Source organism: Trichosurus vulpecula, chromosome 6, assembly GCF_011100635.1.
Source record: "Trichosurus vulpecula isolate mTriVul1 chromosome 6, mTriVul1.pri, whole genome shotgun sequence".
In the NCBI taxonomy this organism is placed as follows: Eukaryota; Metazoa; Chordata; class Mammalia; order Diprotodontia; family Phalangeridae; genus Trichosurus; species Trichosurus vulpecula.
Genome location: NC_050578.1, coordinates 102832090 through 102859146, shown reverse-complemented (window position 1 = coordinate 102859146; position 27057 = coordinate 102832090). Strand labels below are relative to the sequence as shown.

The 27057-nt window shown below is 39.0% G+C and overlaps 1 protein-coding gene across 5 annotated transcripts in view; it reads right to left on the bottom strand.

Annotated features, from left to right (window-relative positions):
• The window catches only part of SH3D19 (SH3 domain containing 19), a 206634-nt gene that overhangs the window by 30049 nt on the left and 149528 nt on the right, over positions 1-27057 (bottom strand). For all 5 annotated transcript variants that reach the window (XM_036765516.1, XM_036765517.1, XM_036765520.1 and 2 more), the window contains 6 exons: positions 20303-20410; positions 16346-16458; positions 12570-12628; positions 10515-10779; positions 5219-5287; positions 4904-5044 (listed from right to left, as the gene is read on the bottom strand). In XM_036765516.1, coding sequence (XP_036621411.1) covers positions 4904-5044; positions 5219-5287; positions 10515-10779; positions 12570-12628; positions 16346-16458; positions 20303-20410 — 755 coding nt within the window. The remainder of the gene's footprint in view (positions 1-4903; positions 5045-5218; positions 5288-10514; positions 10780-12569; positions 12629-16345; positions 16459-20302; positions 20411-27057) is intronic.

The window sequence follows — 27057 nt, the reverse complement described above, 5'->3', positions numbered from 1 at the left end:
CCTATATAATTGGGATGGTTAAGTTAATGCCAAGGCTTATATGGGAAAAGGAAATCGGGTACCCAAGGTGCTTTCAGGAACTAATTGGTTGATTTCAAGCAAGTGGATTGAGGGAAACGAAAACCCTCACTGTTTATCAGCAGGAAGAAGTAGGACTTGGAAACGAAATATATTTTTCTTTAGACTACTGACAATTGTCTATTATAATCATCATGCTTCCTGTTTACATGGCACCCTATCCTCCTTGTATCCACCATGGTGAAATCTAGAGCCTTCATGTGCTCTCTCATGATGAAGCAGCCTCATTTAGACCTGCCATTCTAGGTAATGCCTCATGCTTGAAACTTTTTTGTTCCTCCTTTACCTCCCAAGGAAATACAACCTACATATCTTGTGTCTGTGACAAATAAAAATCTTGAAATAGAGTTTCCGAGTAATTAATAATCATTTATTAATTAGGCTAATAATCCATAAACTGATAGTCAGTGGTTTCTCTCTGTAACCAAAGATACCTAATGGAGACATGCCTTATTTTTTTTTAAAGGAATGCCCTTGACTATGAACAATTAATGGCGGGGGGAGGGGGGGGAGGGGGAAGAGAGTGGGCTAAAAGTCTTCAGCTCCTCCTGCTGAGAATTCGGATTGATCATGAGATTCAGCCATTTCCAGCATACTGGACAGAGGAATCCATCTCTACCCAGACCACTCTGGTTGGTTTTCTCTTTCATGAGTTGGGTCACCCTAAATTCTAATGGAGGGGTGCAAGTACATAAGCTTAATGCATCAGGGCTGGAATTCATCTAGATTCAATTCTGTTTACACTCTAGACAGAAGTAAGGTCTCCTAATTGGGTGGGGTCCTGCCCAAGATAGAGGAGCAGTGCATTCCTGGAGATTTGGGTAATCTTATCTATCAGCTTTGTCCTTCAGAGACTATCATTCTGACATACAGGGGCTGGTCCCTGAATGAGGAAACAAAGATAAAAAGTCTTAATCCTAATTTAATAATTGGTTATTAATATACTGGAAAAAATAATTTTCCTCATGTCTTACTCAGGGCTTTACTGAGTAAATGGTTGGCGAATTTGGGATACTAAAGATTCAAGCTAAAGTGTTCCTGACTAACAGTGACTTTTAAAAAGTTACCATTCTAGTGAATAATATTCGCAATTTGGTGGGAACTTTCAGTGCCTAATTAAGGGGAGAGGAGTGTGAGAATTTAAGGTAGCAAGGTACAACAGGAGTATTTTAGGGCAGGGAGATCTTTCAATGACCTTAAAAATTGTACCACAGAGTGGTCCTATTCTGCCTGCACTAAGGCTACCCCTGCTAATGCTGGCCAGCTCTGTCTTTGATGGAGAGGAGCAGGATAGGGATGTAGGCAGAGTGCTATTTCTGCAAGGGATCAGAACAGCTCAAATCATCACAAATCTTATGGACACAGACTCCTGGCACTCCAAAAAAGAGCCAAACACCAAAAAAATCTTTCTAAAATGGCTGTACTTGCTAACTACCATGCTGGTATGGCGATGCCTCATTTCTCTGGGGATCAGACTTATTGAACCCAACCATCTGGAACATAAGAACCCAGAATAGTAGACTATGAGTGCTGCTGAGACCCGCACCTAGAACTTACTGACTTGGAATTATGTGTAAAAATAAGGACATTGAGCAATCCTTGGCTATTCTTGGGTTACAAGAAACGAAAATTTTGGGGTGGGGCTGTAGGAGACTGCCACCATTAATAAGTGCCATCTACGGGAGAGAGGACTATCAGGAGAAAGGAAGTGAGGCACAGCGGAAAGCCTCCCTAGACCTGGAGTCAGAAGACCTAGGTTCCAATCTTCACTTTGCCACTTACTACCTGTATGACTCTGGGCAAGTCAAGTTCCATCCTGTGTCTCATTTTCCTCATCTGTAAAATGAAGTGATTAAATTACATGATTCCTGAGTGAACCTTGCTCTCATCAGATTTGGCCTGAAGAGGGAATACCATACATACTCAGTTGGGTATCTTACCCCACAGGAAAGAAGAGGGAGGAAGATAAAAAAAAATAAAAGGGGGGGGGGATGATGGAGGGGAGGGCAGATGGGGGTGGAGGTAATCAAAACAAACACTTTGGAAAGGGGACAGGGTCAAGGGAGAAAATTCAATAAAGCGGGATGGGTTGGGAAGGAGCAAAATGTAGTTAGCCTTTCACAACATGAGTATTGTGGAAGGGTTATACATAATGATACACGTGTGGCCTAGGTTGAATTGCTCGACTTCTTAAGGAGGGTGGGTGGGAAGGGAAGAGGGGAGAGAATTTGGAACTCAAAGTTTTAAAAACAGATGTTTAAAAAAAAAAGTTTTTGCATGCAACTAAAAAATAAGATACACAGGCAATGGGGCGTAGAAATTTATCTTGCCCTACAAGAAAGGAAGGGAAAAGGGGATGAGAGGGGAGGGGGGTGATAGTGGGGAGACTGGGGATAGATAGATAGATAGACTGGGGAACAGGGCAACCAGAATATATGCCATCTTGGAGTGGGGGGGAGGGTAGAAATGGGGAGAAAATTTGTAATCCAAACTGTTGTGAAAATCAATGTTGAAAACCAAATATGTTAAATAAATAAATTTAAATATTTCTCACCTAAAAAAAAAACCAAAAAAAACAAAAAAAAATATCAATATGAAGTATCACATATATAAATAAAGCAATAATTTTTCAAAAAACAAAAAAATTACATGATTCCTAAGGTCTCTTGGAGCTCTAAATCTAATGAGACAAAAGAAAAACAGAGCCCTGAAGTCTTGGGCAAACAGTCCTATAAAAACCCCCAAATAGTGTAGGCACTTAAGTCAGGAAAGCTTCCATAATTTGGAAAATCCTTTAATGCAGAAGACCGAATTGCCCATGGATGCCGGATGGATGGAGTTACTGTGCACCATCATCATCACTTTTATAGTAACCTCTGGACACCACCACAGCTTGAGAAGTAATTGTGTCTACAATGCAAGACAAGTCAGGCAAAATTGAAGTTCGATAAAATTTGGAAGGTTGTTAAAAAAAATCCTCCATTTCTCTTTTGATATTTCTAGCTCATTTTTCTTCTCATAAAATACAGCTTTTGGCAGTATCATTTCCACTGTTATACTCATCTGTGCTCTGAGAGCAGAACAACAGATGTTATGACCAAATGATTGTATGTCAAAACACAGAAGTGACAGGACCAAAGATAAATTTCCTTGCTTTTCAATAAATTCTGGAGCTTTTTGTCTTCCAACAGTAATTTGCTTCAAAACTACACTTTGTTTTCAAGATTCATTCCTCTGAAGAAATCTATTCAATAAGCATTTATCAAGCACCTACTATGTGCCCAGCACTGAAACTATATTAACATAAAGGAGACCATGAAACTAGAATGAATGGCAACCAGTTTTTCCTGTTCTTGGTTTACTGTGGCTGTTTTGACTTTTTTTTTTTTTAAAGATGTATGTGATTTCCGCCCCGCCTTGCGTGAGGGTCCAGGTGCATTATATCATTGGTGTAAGAGTTCCCAGCATGGCAATTCCCTCCATCAGTTCGGATCAGTGACTTCTTTGTAATTTATGATCATAGGATCATGGATCTAGGGCAATAAGGAACCTCAGATGCCATCTAAATTTCATCCTTTCTTTATGTTGTTGAGTTGTTTTCAGTTGTGTGCAACTCTCTGTGGTCCCTTGTAGGATTTTCTTGGCAAAGATACTGCAGTTATTTGCCATTTCCTCCTCCAGCTCATTTTACGGATGAGGAAACTGAGGGAAACAGGGGTAAGTGACTTGCCCAGGGTCACACAGCTAGGAAGTATCTAAGGCTGGATTTGAACTCAAGTCCTCCTGACTCCAGGGCCAGTGCTGTAGCCACTGTAGCTGTCCCCAAAAAGCATTTTTTTTGAAAATATCTATAATAAGCAAGGTACTGTGCTAGGTACTGGGGTACAAAGACAAGACTGACCTAGTTCCTGCCCTCAAGCAGCTTTTATGACAGCCAACCTAAGGAAACATGCCAGCCAGCGTTAAAGAGCTGAAGAGCTGCTTTTTAGTTTCCTTTGAATGCTTCACACATTCCAAGGGGACTCAGCATTTAAAACTCTGTGAAATAATACATGTTGCAAAATCTTAGCATTGTTTCCAGAGTAAAAAGAAATTAAACGTCACTGCTTTCAGATGAGACTACTCTGTCACTAACCATGTCCCTTGTAACTGAAATGATTAGCTTAAATTTGTTTGGATCCTCCCTCTTGGTTGGAACAGATATTTATTTAATTAGCAAGCTTATGAAACAGCTTCTTAACTAGACATTTAGCAGACATCTCAAGGACATTTGTGCTGCTTACAAATGGCCTTCATTACCACGATGGTACTCTCTGGGGTTCCCTGATTTGTTAGGTACCAGCTAGGATTGGCTGCTTTGGGGGTGGGACTCAGTTCTATTATTTCTGCAGCTAAAATCACTGAGATTATGGCCACTCAAAGTTTTAATCTCTGAAGGGAAGAAGGTGAATTTGGTTCTTTTCATCAAGATCTGTTCTGACTGCATCAAATTGCTGCCATTTTGCTAAACATATTTGCATTATTTCGAAAAAGCAATTTTTACAATTGCAAATTAATGACTCAATTTTGGGGTTGCTGTAAGTCACTGAAATATGAAATGTGTCTAGCATAAACCACAGTCAATCTATGCGACCAAGGTGATGAGGATGGCTATTGCAAGCTTGCTGTAAGTGATTTACTCTTAAAACGGAATAAAATGCTACTATAATTTATTCTTCTGTTACATAAATGTGCTAATAAAAATGGAAGCGGAGACGTAATTAATAGTTCCATCAAATGTAACTGCCACATGCAATGTACAGTGTTGTCCAAATTAATTTCTTACTTTTGATCTGCTTTTAAGAGGCTCATCAAGTGGGGTGATAATCTTTATCTGTGACAGGTGAACTCTGCCCATTTCTTCTCCCTTTTGGCATTGCAAATAACTGTCTTCAGTCTGGTTCAGCAGCACCAGCACCTCTCCACGCTGTAAGGTATAATATACTCTCAGATGCAATTAGTAGTGAATAAAACATGATTACTCCCCTCTCCCCCAAATTTGAATCTTCAGAGCCTAAAGCATTTAATAACATGTAAGAACAGTGATAGGAGCCTGGGAATTTTTGACATTAGCTGGTAAAAAGTAAGAACATCACTGTACCTTACAAGAGAGCTCTCCAGGGTTTTGAGAGACAGTGTCTTCATTGGCAACTCCATGAGGCACAGGCAGCTTAAATAGAAGCCAATAAAAGGATTACTCATGATCAAATAAGCTCCATATAAACTGCAGAACCTTTTGGGATTCATTGTGTATGCTCAAAATACAGCTTCCTCTAGATGAGTTCTCTCTTTAGCTTCCTCAGAACACCGAACACTTGGCTTTTTGGTTATGATTCATGTAGGGTATTTTGTGACTCTACAGGTATCAGATCCTCTGCCTAGAGCTGAGCCGGGACCTCCCATAGAATGAGTCACTGAATGAACAGCAAGATGAATGTACTTCTAAGTAACCTGATGAAGTTATCATGGATATGGTGATAGCTATGGAACCCTCAAAGAGCCCAGACGATGTGGTCCTCTCATCTCCTAGTCTTCTCATCATAGGCACGGACTTTTTCATCTTTGAATATTCTTCAGTGCCTACCACAGGGTTAAGCATATAGGAGGTACTTAACATGTTTTTTTCTATGCATATAGAACTAACATGGAAAGCTCTTAAGGGTATGAGGATGATTTCCCAGTCCTGTAAGGATTACGCCTGTATAAATGGTGAGAAGTCTTCAATAACCAGTCAAATATAAATTCCTTAAAGGAAGGGAATAGTTTTGTCTTTGCATTTCCAATCCTAGCAAAATGCCTTTGTATGTAATAAATACTTAATAAATGTTTATTGAAATGAATTGACTGGAACTGGAGAATTTCATGTACAGAGCGGAACTAATTGAGTACATTCAGAATTCTGAGAATAAAAGAATTCAATCTAAACTCAGGCACTTTCAGAATGGCTCTCCCCACCCCCAGAGCTATCCAAGGTTCTGGACTGCTTTTACTTGAAGCCCTTTCTGACCCTCTCTCTCATCTCTCTCTCTCTCTCTCTCTCTCTCTCTCTCTCTCTCTCTCTCTCTCTCTACCTACTGCCTTAGGCCATGTTCTCTCAATTCTGACTCTTCCTGATGCCAAACACCTGTTGTGATTCATGTTCCTGCCTGTTCTCTCCTCCTACCTATGCTCTTCACCTGCCCTGATCTGTGCCTAGCCTGATTTTAAATGCTCCCCCCTCTGCCAACTCCTTGCTCTGGCCATGGTCTGGCTGAATAGTCCAGTTCCTTGGTTTGGTTCTCAATAATATGTTTAAATTATGTGACATTAAATTAGAGAAATTCAGATGTTACTTGTTGGAATCTCAGGAAGAGATTCTCAGGAAGAGACAAGCTAATTTTAAACTAGCGGAAACCCAGAAAGAAACCCAGGAAATTAGCACAATGAATACAGGAGACACGGATGTGGCACTGTCATAATTCTGGGGCTGGTGAAGTGATAGCTAAACAGATAGTTATTTTCTGTATAGGGGGGAAAACTGGGTCAGTATTGCAGCATCAGGATCCCTTTATTTGGCCTATATTTCTGCTTAGGTTCCTGGGTAAAATATCCCCATAATTCTAGCTTTAGTGGCTAATAATAATGGTAGAGCAGGAACAATTAAATATATATATATATAATTTAGAAAGATTTTTTTAAAAAAAATTTGGACCTGATTTCACCAGCAGAGAGAATTGCCTTCATTGATATAATCAGCAAATCTTGAGTTTTTTGTCTGAGAGAGACTTGGTACTCCGAGGAATTAAGTGACTTGCACACGTAGCTAGTATGTATCACATTCGAACCTAGGTCTTCTAGACTCCAAAGCTAGTCCTCCATCCATTACACCATGGAGAGCATTAGTAACTGCTAATGAATAGTGTAATGAAACATACTACTGTAAAGACAGCACCATTCTGTACTCATGAATTTCTTTTAATTGTCCAAAATACAGAATTAACTTTATAAATAAATCCTCCTTTCTCTATTTTGGCAAACAGGTTATAAGTTATAGTAACCATAACAGTCCATATTTTTCTGAGACTGTCCTGATTTCAAGAAAATAAAATGTCTTTTGCCAAACCTAAAGCCATTCCTTTTGTCAGATAATGCCCCAATTTTTGGTTCTGAAAAATATGGTCACTGTATTCATGGGCCATGCCTGATGGTGATGGTTCTTTTGGATAAGAAACAGGTTAGAAAAAGGCAGGAAAAAGTAGGAACCTTGTGACGAGTGAGAAGCGTTATTTTCACTAACGTGAAAATATGCAAAAAATCATGCATTTGATAAGAGCAACAATTAAATCTACTACCAGTTTCCAAGAGTATGATAGAATGGAAAGAAAGCTAGTGTTAGAATAGAAAGATCTCTTTTCAAGGACAGATTTTTGACTGAGTAACCTCGGACAAATTACTATCTGGCCTCAGACATTTACTAGTTGTGTGACCCTGGGCAAGTCACTTAACTCTGTTTGCCTCAGTTTCCTCATATGTAAAATGAGCTGGAGAAGGAAATGGCAAACCACTCCAGTATCTCTGCCAAGAAAATCCCAAATGGAGTCATGAAGAGTCAGACATGACTGAAAATGATTGAAACCACAACCCATGAAGGCTGTCTAGCAAGGAAGGGAGGGAGCACCAATCCCGAGGAAACTGCAGCTCCTTAAATATTGAGACATACTAACCTTATAAGAAAAGAGGTTTTAAATTTTATAGTGACATGTAAGTTGTTACCAGCCCTCAAAATTAAATTTGTGCTCCCTTTACTAAGAGGAAAAAGGCTGGAAGTGACAACAATCACCAAATTTAATGTTAAAGGTTTACAATCAAAAACACAGTTGTCTCTTAATGCTTTTATCAATCGTCACATAGCTACTGGGGAAGTGAAAACAATGACACCATTCATAAAGTTAATCTTTATCCCAGACTATTCCAGTGTAGCCCAATCTGAGCAGGGAAGAGGCAGAGCCTAGAACAATGTTGCTCAAAGTGTAGTCTTGGGACCCCTGGGCAACCCTGAGATCCTTTCAGAAGATCCTTGGGGTCAAAACTATTTTCATAATAATAGTAAGATGTCATTTGACTAAAATACTCCTGCCTTTTCCAACCACACAGCTATGTGAAGCTGGACTTTCTTCATATACTTCAACCAAAAGCTTCACTTATTTTGACAGATTGTGTATAGAAGCAGATACGAGAGTTCAGCTGTCTTATATTAAGCTAGACATTAAAAAGACTTGCAAAAATATGTAAAACAATGTCACTCTCCTCACCAAAGTCTTTTTTTGGGGAGAAAATAAAGTTATTTTTCATAAAATTGTTAAAGTATAATGAGTTTATTATTGTTAAATTAAAATGAATTAATACATTAAAATGTATCAGTTTTAATTTGTAATATGGTAAATAGCAATAGTTACAGCCCACATAAATAAAAGCTCTTTGGGGGCTTCAATAATATTCATTAAAAGGGGTCCAGAGACCAAAAAGCTTAATAATTGCTGGGCTAAAACAATTGCATCCTCCCTACAACCTAACTCATTCCTCCCTTTCCTGTCTTCTAGTACTTCATTCCCTTTTACTCACTCTAGGATCCCACTCTGCTACAGTTACCCCTTCCACATCGTGACTTTCCTTATCATAGTTCTGATATACTGTGGGTCACCATAAGAAATTAAATGGGAATTTGGGGGAAGTTTTGTGGAAGCCACAGACGACACATGAAGGCCAGCAGACATTACAGAAAAAGTTTAGAAACTAAGAAATGCATAAAATATATGAATAGTATAATATTTTATCTTTTAATATCATAAATATATACAATTCTTTTTTAAAGTTAAAATAAGTAAAAAGTTAAAGTTTGCAAAAAGAACACAAAAGCCAACAGATGATACGCAATTTTACGTGAATCTTCCAGATTGCAGGGGCTCTGTGCCCCTAACCCCCGCGATGAGGAAGGGATAGCTACTTGTTTCTCATACAAACACCAATTCATGTGTCTATGCCTTTGTACTTGATATGACCTATGCCTAGAATATATTCCCTCCTCACCTTCCTCTCTTAAGTTTTCTGGCTTCCTTCAAAACTAGGCTCAAATGTCACTTGATGCAGGAGGCCTTTTCAAGGCTCTGAGACTCTTCTCTGTTTAGCTTTTAAAGCCCTTCAGAACTTGGATTCCACCTATATTTCTAGCGTCCTTTGATATGAATGCATTTTCTCCTTACTGCTACCTTATGGAGTCCCCTTCTTCCATGCAATGCAGCTCAATCACAATCTTCCATATTACATTTTTCCTGATTCCCCCAACTGCTAGTGCCCTTTCTACTAAACTATCTTGTATTTAACTACTTTGAATTTATTTGTATTTATTCACTTTTATTTGTGCTGTATATGTTTATATATTTACTTTTTGGCTCTCCCATTAGAAACTAAATTTCTTGTGAATAGGAATTTTTCATTCTTATACACAGATTTACAGTACCTAGCTGGAATGTACTGGGCACCTGAAAATAGTAGGCTAATTTACTGATCAATATCTTTTATGTATCCAGTTATTTTCATGCTTGTTTCCCTTTCTGAAGGTAAGCTTATTGAGGGCAAGGATTATTTTTGCTTTTCTTCATATCTCCAGGATTTATTTTATGCATGACATGGCATAAAATAAGTGCTTAAGTGACAGCGAAACTGAGGCAAAGTTTTAAGCTTATTAACAGGAACAAAAACTCAGATTCTTAAATGCGTTAATATATGAAAACACCGAAATTAAATAGACCATTAATGTTAGACTTTTGGAGGGGTGGAAAAAAAGGGAACTTATATAAGATCATTCCTCTTTCTTCTTAATGAGAAAATGCTTTCAACTGAGTCAGTTTAATTTCTTTTTTAAAGTTTGTCAACTTTACCTCAGAATTTACTTAGGGGTGACAAATGATAACAGTTAACCATAGTCCTATACTACTATGGTCACAGGATCATACATTTAGAGGTAGAAAGGGATGTTAGAGACCCCCTACCTTCTGGTTCGACCTTCTCACTTTATCGATGAAAAAATGGAGGCCCAGAGAGTTTGTGACTGGCCCAAGGTCACACATGTGATGGACGCAAGGTTATTTCCATGATCTGCTGATTCCTCATTCTTTCTGTCTGATCATGAGTGATAGCAATTTGTGGTCACCCTCTCCTAAGATTTCTTTCTCTATGTCTCTAATAAGAGCTATACCCTGATTTAAATAATAAGTCACGTTTCACCTAGGGGAACACAAGAGCAATTCTCTAATTGTCCAGCCTATTTTCCTAAAGAATATTGTACCCTGTATTTGTTTCTGAGAAAACTCTTTAATTAAGTGATTTCTGATCTAAAGTAAGAAATAAGAGTAATTTACCATGTATTTCCTGTAGAGGGGATGGCCTGGTTTGGGTCGAGGAGGCAACACAGGTTCTTGTTTCCGTAAGATCTGGCTCTTGGCTCTTGTGAGTCCCATTGTTAAGGCACTTTGTTTATTCTGGAGATCCACATCTGATGGAGAGCGACAAACAACTTGTTTCTGAGATGATGCCTTGGATCTAGAGAGTTTGGGTGGAGGTGGCCTCCCAGGGGCCCCCTTTGGTGGAGGAGGTCGAGCTGGTATGACTTTTCCATCTATGGGTCTGAACATCAAGGTCAAAATTAAGAATCAGCTTTTGTCCTCTATTAGATTTTTGAACTTTTTTTTTTTCACAAGCCACACACATATCCACAAAGTCAGTGCACTTGAGGCATTGAAACATGCAGGATATGTAACTTTTATGCAAACGAAGGCAGTATTAGACTGTATTAGAGAAATGCCACGATATTCCAGCTTCTTCTTATCTGGCACTAGAGAATCATTAGTTCAAGACAAACTAGCATTTACTATCATGAGCTCTCTAAGGCCTCATTTGCTCTTAAACACACCGAGACTATTTCAGGAAACTAAGCATTTTCTCCCAAAGTCCAAGATGGAAAATCTATAATAAGATATAAGGTACCTGTGCTAGAGTTTAAAATAAGTGTTTTGTTTTTTACAGTATAAGAGTGTCATTAAATCCTTAATTTAGATTAATTAAAAACAAGATGGTTCTAGAAACCAAACATGGATGATCCTTATTAGTATGAAAGGCTTTCCTTGGCTCTTTTAATAGAAATGAGATCTTGCATAATCACTTTTTTATTATTATGGCATTTACTATTTAAACATTTTTTGATACCACAGATTATCTTTAATAGGCTTATCTTCCATTCACCCCTTCTGAGACACTGTTGGAAAGATGATCAGTGAGAAGGTCTCCCATTATAACTACTCAAGAGCTCAAGTTTGTCTTTTATTTCAGTGAAGAAATTCCAAGACTCAAATTGTAGAAAGAAATCAATTTCCAAATGACTCTATAATAAGATTAGAGACCAAAGCTCATTGATAAGAAGACACTTACCAACTTTGGAGCTGAATCAGCCTTTGATGATCCAACTATTTTGGCAAACAATTTGGAACTATACTTCCAAAGTCACTAAACTGTCTTTTAACCCAGCAGTACTACTAGTAGTAATCACATACTCCAAGGAGGTCAAGATGGAGTGCAAAAAATTGATATGATATCGATATGCAAAAATTATTAATAGCAGTGCTTTTTGTTGTAGCGAAGAACTAGAAATAAAGTGAGTTTTCCATCTATGAGTCTCCATGGAGGAATGGCTAAAGAAATTGTGTGGTATATAGAGTAATATTATGATGTAAAAAATAATGAATATGAAGAATTTGTAGAACCTTGGGAACATTTGGATGAACTGGTACTGAGAGAAACCAGGAGAAAAATTTGCACGATGAACATAGTAATATGAATGAAAGACTTAAGAACGCTTATCAATTTAATGTCAGAAGAATGATGATGGAGAAAAATTTGCACGATGAACATAGTAATATGAATGAAAGACTTAAGAACGCTTATCAATTTAATGTCAGAAGAATGATGATGAAGCATGCTTCCTCTGCCTCTTGGCAAAGAGGCGGTGACCTAGAGACAAAGACATGTTTTTAGACATGGCCAATGTATTGGTCTTTTCTGCTTGACTAGGCTTATTTGCTATAAGGAAGAACTCGGTTGGGGAAGAGGAGGTTTAAATTAGCGGGTAGTTCCAGATATGGAAAAAAAAAGAAAATTAATAAGACATTAAAAATAGAAGAAAGCGAAAAGATGTTCAGAAAGCTTCTTAAATGGAGCAATTTTGTTACTACCTTGTTCAATTTAATAGACTTGAAAAAAACTAATTGTATATAACAAGAACTCCTGGTTTCATATGCAATCTTCTTTGCATACTGAACTATTTTGTTTGTTGATGATTATTAAGTTCATAATAAAAAGTAATTTTATTTTAAAAAAAGAAGCAGCCTTTGGGCAAGTAACCATTGGGTTCCTGAACTTACCTTGGGGGCAGTACAGGTCCTTTAGAAGAACTTCCTGTTTGAAGTGAGGGCTCAGAATCCTACAAGTGTTGGAGAATCCATGTTAGGCATGTGTTATTACTATTAGGGCATTTCTTAATTTAGAACATTAATTTCCACGAGGGGAAGATTTTTTGCTTAAAACCTTTAGGGTGGATCTATAAAGGTAAACACAGCTGAGGTTTTAAAGTCTTTAACAATGTAGGAAGGTCCACTTAAACCATCTCTACTGCACTGGCTATGCTCGACGCCCAGAAATGCTCACCCTTCTCACTTCCACCTTTTGGAATCTCTGATTTCCTCTTGAACTCAGTTCAAGTGCTACCTCCTACACGAATGATTGAAAAAGCATTCAGCACTCATTAAAAACTTATTATGTGCCAGACAATGTGCTAAGTGCTGGGGATACAAAATATAGCTAGCTCCCAATTAGTTCAAATAATGAATCCACTAAAGTGGTTCTATCCCAATGGAAATATGCTATGCAAATTCGAATAATGTCACTACTTTAGGGGATTCATTATTCACACTAATTGGGACCTAGCTGTGCAAAATCAAGACAGTTTCTGCCCTTAAATGGCTTACATTCTAAATAGGGAAGGTAACATACAGGAGAGTGATGACTATGGAAGAGTATTTTAGTCTAGGAAATCACAGGATGCTAAGTGGAGTTCCAAGAATGGTTGCATTGATTTGATTACTGTTCCCAAAGCAAGAGATTGAAACTCTGGGGAAAGGATGATGAGGATGGAAGGGAAAGAGAGATGTTGGCAAAGCAGGATGATGTCCAGAGTACAGCACAGTCAGTCTGAGAATAGTCACCAATCAGTCACTGAAACCTTGCCTCCTAGCTGCTGGTGCCCTCCTTCCCAAATTATCTTGAATTCATTTTTCATACATTATGCCTTTATATATATACATACATATATGTATATACATATATATATACACACACATATATGTATATATACATACATATGTGTGTGTGTGTGTGTATGTATATAATGTCTGTCTCCCCCATTAGAGTGTAAGTACCCTGAAGGCAGAGAGTATTTCACTTTTGTCTTTTTATCCCCCAAGACTTAGCATAATTTCTGATCTTAATAGGAGCTTACTAAATTACTGATTGATTTGTACCTCAGTTTCATACCAGCCTTAAATGTTTAAAAACTAGCCCCAAATGTTTAAAAACTAGATTGAAAGTTCCTGGAGGCAGAGACCACAATACCTTTAGATCACAAAACCTACTATATTATTATGAACCCCGTGGATCTAAAAAGTACCAATGGATCATGCTTGACATCTAAGATTTAAATGATCATGAAAGATGGTTTTGCCTTGAGGAGACTGATATCTGCTCCCTATAAGTTAGGGTCCCCTAACTCTCAATGTCATTCATTGGCTAACTTAAGAGGCTGTGCCAAAATCAACTTCTTCGACGCATAACCAAGAAGGACATAGGTAGGTGGATTGACAAAAGGCTATTCCAGGGAGAAGAGAAGGAATGAAAGAAGGCACTTAAGTAGGAAATAGAATTAAAGGGGCAAAAAGAGTGGAAGAAAAGCTTGCTTGGCCAGGGCAAAGGTTGGGCTGAAAGGAAAGGAGTGGGAGAGGAGCGATAATGAAAGGAAGGACAGACTTCCTATACAAAGAGAAAGATGTGGCTGGCATGTAAGACAAAAAAAATTGTGGCATGTTTTCGGGCAAACTGAAGTAGAGAGAAACTGGAAATGTACAATCCAACATAAGAAATAAGTTTTTCCAGAGGAAAAAAACAGAGATCGTTAGACCAAGGGATATAAACTGTATTATGTTAACAGGTTTTCAGCGCACATTATCATAGAAGGCATCCATTATCATAACTGCATTACTGGAAAATATTTTCAAGTCTTTTATTGAATAGACTGATAGAATCTCAAAGCTAGCCTTTTGTAGCTTTTTTTTCATACTTTGGAATTGACTTTCTTAGAAATTAAGCCTAAAGGGGAAAAAAGAATGAGCATCTGGATAAGCCTTAGCTCTGCATGTGAGGAGGTCAAACAGAGGGGTCACGCTTTGGATTCCCCAACTACCTCCATCTAATTCTGAAAACCAGAAAAAGTTGAGAATACATTCTTCCTGATTTACTGAATCCCATTTCACATTGTTTTTTGGGACAATTATCGCCAACAGAGACACTTAGATAAGAGAGCAACCACTGCATATTCAAGTAGATAAACTCCAAGCCACCATAAGGAAAAGCGATGCTGGTCCCAATAGAAGCTCAACTGTACTGTGTATTTAAATACTGTCCGGGAACCTGTGTTACTGAACTCCTGGATTATTTCCCTTTTATCAACTTAAAGCAAATTCACTTCTGTGTTTTGAAGTTCCTATTGAATATTTACATCTTTCTTTTAAATATCAAATAGTGAATTCCCATTAGCTTCAATCATGTAAGCATGTTTCAATTTTTGAAATTTCCCTTTTAAAAAGTGAATTAAGCCTGTCTTAAAACTTGGCTTCACTAATGGACTCAGTTAATGTACTGAAGCAAACCAGCAGCTCATAAACTCTTTGATGTCCCAGAAATAATCCATGCCTTGTGAACACTCTTCTGGCCATTTCTGCCCTCTGATAAATACTGCTGTGAGATTTGGAAATCTCATTTAAAAATCTGACCACTCAAAGAATATCAATGACCTAGCAGGGGTGTGGGGAGCTCTCACTTGCTCTTCTAAAAACTGAGGTAAAGGTCCTCAGTACAATTCTGAAGCAGATTTTTCTCAGTTAATTCAGGTTAGTTATAACTAATGCAATGAATCAGCAACCACCCCAGACGGGTGAGTTTGGACTAACTTTTGCGTAATCTGCAAGGTATGAGGTAAAGAATACTAATCTTGGGTTTGGGAAGATTAGCTTTAAATCTCGCCTCTGACATTTACTAGTTGTCTGGCCATGGGGAAGTCACCTCTTTCAGTCTCAGTGTCCTTATCCGTAACAGTGGGCTAATAAAACCTGTAAATAACTATCTTGTTTTCTATTTGGGTAAGAAAATCACTACATGAACCATATTCCCAAATTTTAAGTCAATGAATTAGAAAACTTAAATGTCAAAAGCCTCCTGATTGTCATGTGTATCAGCAAAAGTATTGAAAAGTCAATTTCATTAAGTTTGTATAAGCTAAACCTTGGTATAATGGACTTGAATGAGAAAGTCAAATTCCGTTGCTGTACATGGTTTTTTATGTTGTATATTAAATGAAATAAAACATTCTCGTTCTTTTTCTGAATACGAAAAATCAATAGAGCAAGCAAAGCTTAAAAGAAGATATATGAGAAGACATCTCCATCCCTACCATTTGTGGAGGTGAAAGGACCATCGGCATGGGGCACTGGATATAGTTGTAGACTTATTTTTGATGTATTAATCAGTTTTACTTATTTCTTTTTTTTTCCTAAAACTGCAACTTGTTATATGGGATGGATCCTTAGAAGGCTAGTGTGAGAGGGATACTGTGGGAAATTTTGGTGATATAAATGAATAAAAGACATCAATAAAAAATTATTTTAAAAATATGAAATTTTCATTGTAATTTTATTTACTTCAATCTTTGTTATATCCTTCAGACACTTCATCCTTTTGATATCCTGAGGACAATGTTGATTGTGCTAGTGCTAAAATAATAAAAGTATAAATCTAACAATAAACTAAGTATTCAAAATTAGGTAGGTCATACCTCAACATTCATATTAAGATAACCACAAAGACTACTTACCAAGCATCTGGTTCTTTCAACATTATTGAGTTTTCCAGAACTTGTGCCAGAAGTGTTTCCAATGGGCTTTTCAGCAGGTAGAGGGGGTGGGGTCTGTGGGTCATCTTGCAACACTGGAGAAACATCAATATTTTATTTCATCAAAATGATTCCAGGTCTTTGTGAGATTCAAAAAGAATGTGAATACCATTATAAGCCTTTTACCTGAGGAAATGGCTAAGAAGATACACAAAGTCTAGACTTGGGCAAGTAAGCAGGAAAAGCATGTTAAGTTCAATAAATATATGTTAAGCATATGCTATACACAAAACACTATGCTAGGTCCTGAGAATGCAATGTTAAAAACTACACAGTCCCTGACCTCAAGAAGTTTACATTGTAATGAAGATGGGGGTGGGAAGTAACACATACAAAGACAGTTAAACATAAAATATGTCAAAAGCATATTGTCAGCGGCAATTAACATTCAAGAACACTATGTTGAACAGATATTTGACACCCTCTCCCAAGTTGGATATTTATTCCCTAATATAAATGCCTCAAGGTTTCCAAGCCTAATTATTCACATCAATGCACTGAACAAACAGTAATATCAACACCCAACTTCATGAGGCACATTGCATTCATGATTTGGCAGATACAGGTGGATGTGGTACAGTGGGAAAAAGCTGGGTGTTTGGAGCCAAAGGACTGGAATTCAAATCCCACCTCTTCTCCTTGTGACTTTGGGCAAGTTCCTTTAACACTGGACCTCAGTTTCCTCATATATAAAATTAGAGGGTTGGACCAGGTGGTTTTTAATGTTTAACTCTAAGTACACAGGCTTATAATTCTTCAACATGTTGCTGTTGTCAGCTTGTCCAGGGTTTTCAAATGTAGCCAGGCTGAATTTTGAATGAGCTACACAGAGAGCCACCAGGTTCATACTGGGAGCCTAGATAGCTCAGTAGGACTTGTCAGAGCTCATGCTCAATTGGCATGACCATTCTGGAACCCAGAGTCACAATTACACCCTGAGGAGAATATTTACTGGAAAATATAGAAAGAAACGGATAAGAATTAGAGGAAGGTTGTGAAAAGACAGTTTCCCATTTCTTCAAGGGATTATTCCTTGCTTCTACTTCATATGAAAAAATCCAAAACAGGGAGACAATTTATTTGGTGCTTCCTGTCTGACCCATAGACAGGAAGGCATTTCTCCTCCCACTCCCCCAAAGGAAGGTAATATCAAGGTCAGTGACCACGAAGAAAATCCTTCAGAGAAAGCCAGGGGGTTTCCTAGGCTGAGAAGAAGCACTGCTCGGTAAGCTAAGGCACAGTAATATTAGATCAGATCAGATTGGCCTGTCTTTTTTTGCCCAATTCTTGACTGACAATGAGCTGGTGTGTTCACGCCCACCATGTACCTCCCCATCACCCCTAGGGTAACTCATGTTTGAGTTATGTTGTTGTATGTTGTCAACTAAATCGTATTTTGTCTGCAAATATCTAGAATTCAAGATAAAACAAACAAAACCTCAAGCTTATCATAACCAGAAATACAAATGGGCATTATCAGTGGCTGCTCTGGGCTACATCCCACTATGTCCCACCCATAAATAACAGCACCAAGGCTAGAGGGAGTGGTTTAAACAGAGGAACAAAAAGCTGATTCAGCATGACCATGAAAGAGAACACCAAGGCACTAATTGTTCTGTGTTATCTCTATAGGTGTAACAGGAAAGCATGTAATGGGAGATCTAAGCAGCTGGAAGAATTCAGTTCACCACTGGTATCGACAGACTGGCTGCTACAGTGGAGCCTCATGGTAGTTTCAGTTGCTTGTGAAGAGTGAGTCAGACTCCAGTAAACCTCCAGGGTTTGGGAAGGGTATGGCTAAATTGTTTGGAAGCCTTGGGATTCTTCCTTGGCACAGAGTATTTCTCTGTGTGTGTCTCCTAGTAAAACAACCTTTGGGAAGGTGCCCAAGAAAGCTACGTCCATCTTCTCTTTGGGTGTCCTGTGGGTTATGGCTGCGCTTGGTAACTTCCCATTGACAAGGTCTGCTGGTATGAGTCAGATTATGATAATGAGACCTTCTTAAATGAGACACTTGAGGTTGCATTTCTTCTGCCCTGTCAGCCTCAGGGTGTAGTTAAGAGCTCCAAACCTAACAAGAGAGCTCCCAAACATTTGGTTCCTCGGACATTTTCTCTGGCTCATTCTCTAAATCTTCCTCTTCTCCTGGTCCTCACTTTTTAACAGCAAAGCATCAACAGATTACAACCCACACCTTCATTCTGAATACTGCTTTTTCTTGAAGAATCAAAACACTAATTTAAAGGGGTGATTTGGGGGAGCTAGAAGAAAGCCCTGCTAACTTTAACTCTAGAGAGAAGACGACATTCTAGTCCCGTGAGCATTAAGGAAGCCAAAGCTCTAAGTAGGTGCTCAAGAAGGCTTGAAAGGTAGAGAGGTACCAGGGAAATGAAGAGGAGCTGGCAGGTATGGACTGGCTGAAGAGATTCCAGTGAAAATGGGTGGAAGCGTTACTGCTTTAAGGAAAGGCTGGAGATGGTGGAGATGGATATCTAAGGTATACCCCTAGGACACAAACATTTCATTATCATCCTACCACGGGCATAAGCACTCCAGAGCCAGCAGTCTATCCATTGGGCTTGGAATCAGGAACCTCATCTCCACGAGTTCAAATCTGGTCTCAGATACTTCCTAGCTGTGTGATCCTGGGCAAATCACTTAACCCTGTTTGCCTCATTTTCCTCATCTATAAAATGAACTGAAGAAGGAAATGGCAAACCACTCCAGTGTCTTTGCCGAGGAAATGCCAAATGGGGTCACCTAATCGTGTATGTTGTTTAAGATGAAGGAATGTGTCAAAACCTCTCTTTCACTCCTGTTAAAACTTATCAGAACTCATAGGAAATTTATTAGTTATGATAATAAAAAAAAAGTCAAGGGAAGGTAAAAAATTGCTGCAAAGCTCCATTAAAATGCAGCCTTTTATACTGAGGTACCTTGAAGTTCTTAATTCTATTGTTCCTTATGGTATCTACAGCCAGATATTGGTTATGAACTTTTTCATTCATTAACTTCAACATTTCTCCCTTTTAATGAGATCTTTATCATAGATGCCAGAAAAGCAACAATAAGATTATTTTTCTTCTCACGGCCTTTTTCTCCTTTCCAAATAAATGATTCAGGGTAGGCTGGATTTATCAAGAGAAAAATGGTGAAAAGGAAGGAAGAGCTATGGACTTTTTAATCAGCTGTGAAATATTTTTTAGTTCACCAGGTTGATGTTGCATATCAAGGCAGGCAGAAGATTAGTGAGAAGGCCAGCTCTGGAGTCAGAAAGACCTGGGTTCAAGTCCTGCAACGGACATATAACAGCGGTGCGATCTTACGCATACCACTTAATCTTTCAAGGCTTCAGGGAGCTAGAGCTATAAACTGCAGTCAAGTTGCTTATCCAAAGAAAGGAATTTCCATATTAGGAGCTCCCTACACTGATGAACTCACAGGTCCTTATTTTTTAAAATTGAGAATATGTTTATGATGCTCCTATAACAGCTTTTTGAAGGAAAAAAAAGCTACGAAAAAGTAACAGAATTGTTAGGGATCTTATAGGAATATCATAGGAGTAAGACATGGAAGAGTTTTTAGAGGCACCTAATCCAACTCCTTTGTTTTATAGATGAAGAAACTGAGACCACTGTAGCCTCTCAGAAGTAATCTAGTTCAACCACTACCTAAGGCATAAACATTCTCTAATTTCAAAAGCTACTTTGTACTTTTTTTTAAAAAAAGAAAAAAAGAAGAATTATTTTATATTTTGATTACTGGTAAAATGAGAGGCAGGTAACGACCGCACGAGTATGACATACTGGCTTCTTGCTATAAATTCCCCTCAGAAGAATGGAAGAGGAGCAAAGCAAAAGAAGATGGCAGAGAGCTTACATTTCCCTGGTTTGGCTGGGATCCGAATCACAGTGGGCTTTCGCGTGGGCGCTGGTTGGACAACTCGTTCCTTTGGCGGTTCGGCTTTTGTGGGGAGCTGAAAGGGATCTAATGAAAAATACAATTTATTTTGCATGTTTTAGTTAACACAGGCCTCAAACAAAAACCTCATTCATAATTAAAGAGTTATATTTTTCATGCCCCAGGGGAAGCTGTTCATGGATAAACACAATCTCAGTTTGCATGGACAAAAAACAAAGTTGGAGCTCATGAAAGAAAACAACTCAGTGCACTGTAAATAATTCATACAATTTTTTTTTTGTCTCCACGATGAGAGGAAGGATCCAAGATTATGAGAGCTTGAATCGTGTACCAGATGCCTTCCAGCACCATTCAGTCAATTAGCAAGTGCCCCTCTGGAACCCAGCGGTAAGTGACTAAAAACATTACTCTGTACTCCAAGTGGATTCTCTCACTCAATAACAAGGCTGAGAATTCCTAGAATCTTAGTGAAAGAGAATGGAGAGATTTTCCAGTATAGAACAGGGCTAAGAGATACCACTGCAAGGAGTCATACTTGGCAGATGTGCCAACTCCTTAGCACCCCCTTCCCACTCATTCTCCTCTTTCACTCTAGTCTACTTCTCCCAACTCAAATGATTTATAAAGGACTGATTGAAAAATAGAAAACAATTTGAGAAAGTGCACATCATGTACCTAGATGTCTACAAAATAAGTGTAAACAGATGAGAAGCAAAGGGAAGGCAGTGTTGTACAGTGGAAAGAAAATGGATTTCGAGTCGGGGATCTGAGTTTGAATTCTAGATGGGCTACGTACAGTCTGTATCACCTTGGGCACATCATCAAACCTCTCTGGGTTTCTTATCTGTAAAATGAGAGGGACAGACCAGTTGGTCTTTAAAGCTCTTCCAGCATTGAGTCACATAGCAAATCCTGTGACATATCTTCAATGAATGTTTAAGCATCATGGAATGCTGGAGCTAGGAAGTAGCCTTGAAGTTAATCTAATAATCTACAATCCTTCATTCTCTAAACAAGACACTGAGGCTCAGAGACATTAAGTGACTTACTTAAGGCTTGCATCCAGTACTAGAACCAATCAAATTTGACGGATGAGAGAACAGGATTGAGAATATACTCAGGGGCTAATTGATCAATAAATGTTTATTAAAATGCTGACCACAGTGCTAAACTGCACCAAGATTTAAGGGATACTCTTTATATTCAAAGTAAATACAAAGTAATTTGGGGATGGCACAGGGAGCTTGGGGAGGGGACTGGGAAAACTAACGTACAGGGTGGCACTTGAGCTAAGTCCTGAAGAAACATATAGATTCCAGGGGGACATTCTAGACATGGGATATAGTTTGTGCAAAGGCATAGAGAGGGGTATGAAGAATGTATGAGGAACAGTAAGTGGGTCAGTGTGGCTGGAATGTAGAAAACATGAAGAGGCAAAAAAGCCTCAAAAGGTAGGTTGGAGACAGACTGTGATGCCAATTAGAGACTTTCGTATTTTGTCATAGTGGCAACAAGAATCCACTGGAACTTTCTGGTGAGCCTTGTGCTTTTTGGGATGTGACTTTAGAATCTGTTTTGGAGGATGGCCCAGGAATGAGGAAGACCTGAAGCAGGGAGATCAGTAAGGGAAGTTTTGCAATAGTTCATGTGTCAGATGATGAGGGCTTCATTTAGGGCAGTGTTCGTGTAAACATAGAGAAGGGGACAGTGAGTCTCATGGAGGTAGAATCAATAACACCTGGCATGGGATGTGAGGGTGTGAAGGAGCATCAGGAGGTAAGCTTGACTCTGCAGTTCCAAAGCAAGGATACCAACTCAAAAAGGGGCCAATAAGTGACCAAGGAACAATTGTTATTTGGTCTCATGGAGGATACGTAAAATAAGCAAAACAAATCTTTACTGTAATTCTCTGCTTGATCTAACCACAAGGTGAGATACAGCTTTCACTCCACCAAAAACAAAGCCAAATACACCAAAACTTGTTTGTATGAACAGGACTCAATTATTTGTTATGAGCTTCTATTTAATAAACACCTTAAGCTTGAGTCTTTAGTGGGGTGAAATTAGGAAGCACCATGGATGAGAAGAAAAGCCTCCAGTGCCATCTGAAGTCCCCAGTCAGTAGCAAATCCATAACTCCCTTCCACCCAGCTTTCCCCGACTCTAATTCTGCTCATAATTGTTCAGAATTCCTTGGGCCACACATTCTCAGTTTGACTTCTTCTTCCTTAGAAGCTCCTCTAAGTTACCTGGAACTTGACTTAACCACTACTAAAGAACTGTGAATCACCTGTGCTTTAAAAAAAAAAAAAACACAATTTGTTTGTGTCAATGCCAGTGTGGGTGACGGGACGCTTGGCAGTCCTTAGAGAAATAAGAGCTCTTTCTGTCACTCTATCACTGTTGCTATGATTTCATTGTTCTCCCTGCAGTTCTTTGATCTGAACCTGGAAAATCCTATGATACAGCTCGTGTTCCTTGCCCCTACTGACTTCACAGGAAACTTCTTGGCTAGGCCATGACTCAAGTTTGAGATGCCTGGCACAAGTTTCCATCCATAGGAATAGTCAGGCTGGGTTATGGTAATTCGAACACTACAACCACATAGTCTTAGAGCTGGAAGAGGTCTAAGAGATCATCTAGCCTAATATCATTTTACAGATAAAGACCGTATTAAGTTCCAGGCATAGAAACCTGGCCATTTGCAGAAGGGTCAGATATAGAGTTAAAGGAATCTAATGCCATGAGTCTGAAAGAAGATTCATAATAATAATGTACCTATGGCTTACCACTGGCTATGCAAAGTCGAAAGATGACATAGGGGAAAGAAGCCTAGACTTTAAATCAGAAGGAAAAGAATTCAAATGCACAAGTTGCATCACACTGTGATCCCAGCCTTCAAATTCCTCATCTTTAACACAGCCATAATACTTTCAGTATGGACCAAACATGGAGGAAGGTAAACCTTAAAACACAATAAAAATGTGACTTACTGTTTCTATCACCTTAGTTCTAGAAGGCCTGAATCCTACCTAAACTATTAATCACTTTACTGTTTTGTCTATTAGATTTAGATAGAGTCTGAACTCACCTCATATTTGCTTTCTGAGTACTTATTCCCATTTGCTAATAATGCTCAGTATCTTTTGCAAGAAACCCCCAAAATGGGCTCATGAAGAGCCAGCCACGACTGAACAGACTCAGCAATAACAACATGGTCCCTTCCAAAATAGAGATACGGGCTGCTAGGTGGCGCCATAGTGCACAGAGCATTAGGCCTGGAGTTAGGAAGACCTGAGTTCAAGTGTGACTGCAGACACTAGCTGTGTGACCCTGGGCAAGTCGCTTAACCTCTGTTTGCCTCAGTTTCTTCATCTGTAAAATAGGAATAATGATAGCAACTACCTCCCAGGATCAAAAAAGATATCTGTTCAGTGCTCAGCACAGTGCCTGGCACATCTTAGGCACTCTACAAACTATTCCCTCCTTCAGAAAAGACAGGAATCTTTCTGCCTTAGCGGACTTCACCTCATACATTATTGTAAACTAAATGCAATTTGTTTTCAGCTCTCTTCGATCACCTTTCTTTCGACGCTGTCTGCTTTGCCAATTCATCACCAAGTCACGTTGCCTATGAGTCTCTGGTGCAGAGCCCTCCCAGGATAGGCAGCCCTCAATTTCAATATCTCTTTCCTCTTCTACTTCTTCCTCCCTCAACTCTTACTCATCCTGCATCCCATTCCTTCAGGGCCATGTTCTCAGCTGGGAATGGAGCAACTAATTCAAAAGACTGATAACCGCTCTGTGTACTCTGCCTTTGGGAAAGTATTTGCATTTTTACAGCTGCCCTCAATACCATTAAAGAAAAGGATTGACCCAAAGGAGTAATATGGGAATTTAGGCCACCATGCTTAGACAATGGGGATTTCTAGACAGGTACCCATACATCTATGCGTTAAGTGTGATTTCAATTCTGTACGTGTGTAAGGCTGGTACAACTTTCAGCAATTATGTGAAGAAGCAGTTTTTACAATTGTTTTCCCCAAATTGGAAGGCTCTAACTGTACAGTCTAGTGGCAGAAGTATCTTGATTTTATAACTAAAAACCCGTTAGTTTTTAGTTACCTACCTCATTACCATGTGGGCCCTTAGCTGGTCTCTAATAATTTGCACTGAGGCCATGCACAGTTATTATGCGACACATCTTTTAGGAATGAGCATGTTTAATATGAATTTCCCATCTAAGTCCAGCCAGGCGAATGAGTCTCAGTGTTGCACCACTGCGGGCCTCCTGGCGGGAGTGGGCCTGTTTAATTATCTACCCCAGCTGTGCTCACTGAGCAAAGTGATTGCTACATCTGTTTCCCTGTCTGCATGGTACCCCTTAGCCTGCAATCAAGGCCAGAAACTCAGAATTACTGGGAGGAGAAAATAATACTCATTTGATAGGGAGGCCTATGTACCCCTGGAATTTTTCATGATGCTTACGGTACATAGATTCTGCTCTAAGTGCTCTGTATAAAGTTCATCTCAAACCTCTTTGCATGAGACAGGATTTTTTCTTTTCATATAAGAACTAATGAACAAGCAGGCAAAGTGTCTGGAGGCTAATATTCCATAGCCCTGCTCTTCCTCTTGGAATGCCCACCTCCACTCAACTGCTGTTCTACAGGAAGCCTTTTTGGATCTCTCCAGTGGCAGCCTTCTTCTCAGCCCTAGGATTACTCTGCACTCATCTATCTACAAACATTTTGTTGCCCTTCCCCCCACTCCCACCACAAAGAATGTAAGTCCCTTGAGGGAAGGGACTTTTTAGTATCTCCCTGACTTAGCACAGTGCCTGGAACAAAGTAGGTATTTAATAAATGCTTACTGAATTAAACTGAATTTCTTTCTTTTCACATCCACTGAAAATGTTTATTCTCCTTATGTTGTTTTTCTGATATCGCTTTTCATCTACTCTGTATATATCTAGCTATTTGGCTATTTTCTCCTCCATTAGAATGTATATTAGTCTAAAAAAGGGAAGACCCAGGTGGGAGGTGGGGGCAAGCCATGACAGCTGTCTTTATCTGAAAGGCTGTCATGTGGAAAAGGCATTAGACTTTAGTCCTGCTTGGCTCCATAGGATAGAGCCAAGAGTAATGGGTGGAGACTGCAGAGAGGCAGATTTAGGCTTGATGTAAGGAAAAATGTCCTAATTATTGAGCTATCTCAAAGTGGAATGGGCTGGCTTGGGAACTAATGGATCCACCCTGAGTGGAGGTCTTCCAACTAAGTTTGAGATGATCACACTTCTTTGTCCAGCGATGGGTTCATACAAAGGCTCCAGAGTGGGAGAGCAGAGAAAGCTTGGGTGGGACCAAAGAGAGGAGAGGGAAAGCTTTGTGACATGCTCTGGCTAGAGAGAGCTCGGTTATCAGGGGAGGAATGCTCTGCCAGCAAGACGCCACCTCTGCCCTTCTGTATTATTACTCTGTTTAAAAAAAATTCATCCTCACAATAATGCATTTCGCCATCACTTCAGTTTCAAGGGAGGAAGATGGGTACAGTACACTAGAAAAGACTGACTCAACGTGACCCTCACCTCTGCTAATTACTACCTGTATGACCACAGGCGATCCATTCCATCTCTCCACCTCTCTTTCCTCACCTGTAAAATGATGGGGTTGAAATCAATGACTCCTTTCCAGCTCTATACCCATAATCCTATGAAAGGCATCTTGGAGATCATCTGATATGGATACTTACAGCTAATAATAATGGTAATGACAGCTAGCTTTTATAGAATAGCACATTCAGGTTTTCAAATCGCTTTGCATGTTATCTCATTCGATCTTTACAACCTCCCTGAGGTAGGTGATATTATTATCCCCATTTTACAGATGTGGAAACTGAGGAACAGGACAATTAAGTGACTTGCCTATGGTTATAGAGCTAGTAAATGTCTGAGACAGGCTCTAAAGTCAGGTCTTCCTGATTCTATCCACTGTGCCACCTAAACATGGAACACTTTTAAGGAGCCTTCTAACTGGTTCTATGCCACATTCTTAAAAAATTCTCTTAATTACAGCAATTTTAATTTATTTTATGGAAGTTTTGTGGTAAAATGTCCTGCCAACACTTCTGAGAATTTAAGTACCTGATATTAAAAGAAGTATAAACACTACATACTATCAATAGCTATATGAAAGATCATTCCAAATCACCAATAAGAGGAATGCAAATTTAAACACCTCTGAGGTGCAACTAACACCTATGAAATTAGTAAAGATGATAAAAGGTAGAAATTGTCAATGTTGGAGGTTATGTGGGAAGACTGTTAGAGGAGCTGCAGGAAACAACTTGGAATTGAGAAGTCAGTAAAATATTCATTGCCTTTGATCCAGAGACATCCCTACTGGGCATATACTCTAAGGAGGTCCAAAACAGAAAGACAAGCCTCATAGTACCAAAATATTCCTAGCAGCACTTTTTGTGGCAGCCAAAAAAAAAAACCAAACCCTAGAAACAAAATGAAGATCTATCAGCTGGGGAATGGGGGAACAAACAAATACTACTCTACAAGAAATAAATATGAGGCATTTAAAGAAACATGAGAAGACTTATACAAATTGATGCACAGTGAAGTACGCAGAACCAACAATAATATAAGCAAAAAGAAAAATACAAAAGGGAGACTGAGTAATTATAATGATCAATCTAACCCCCAG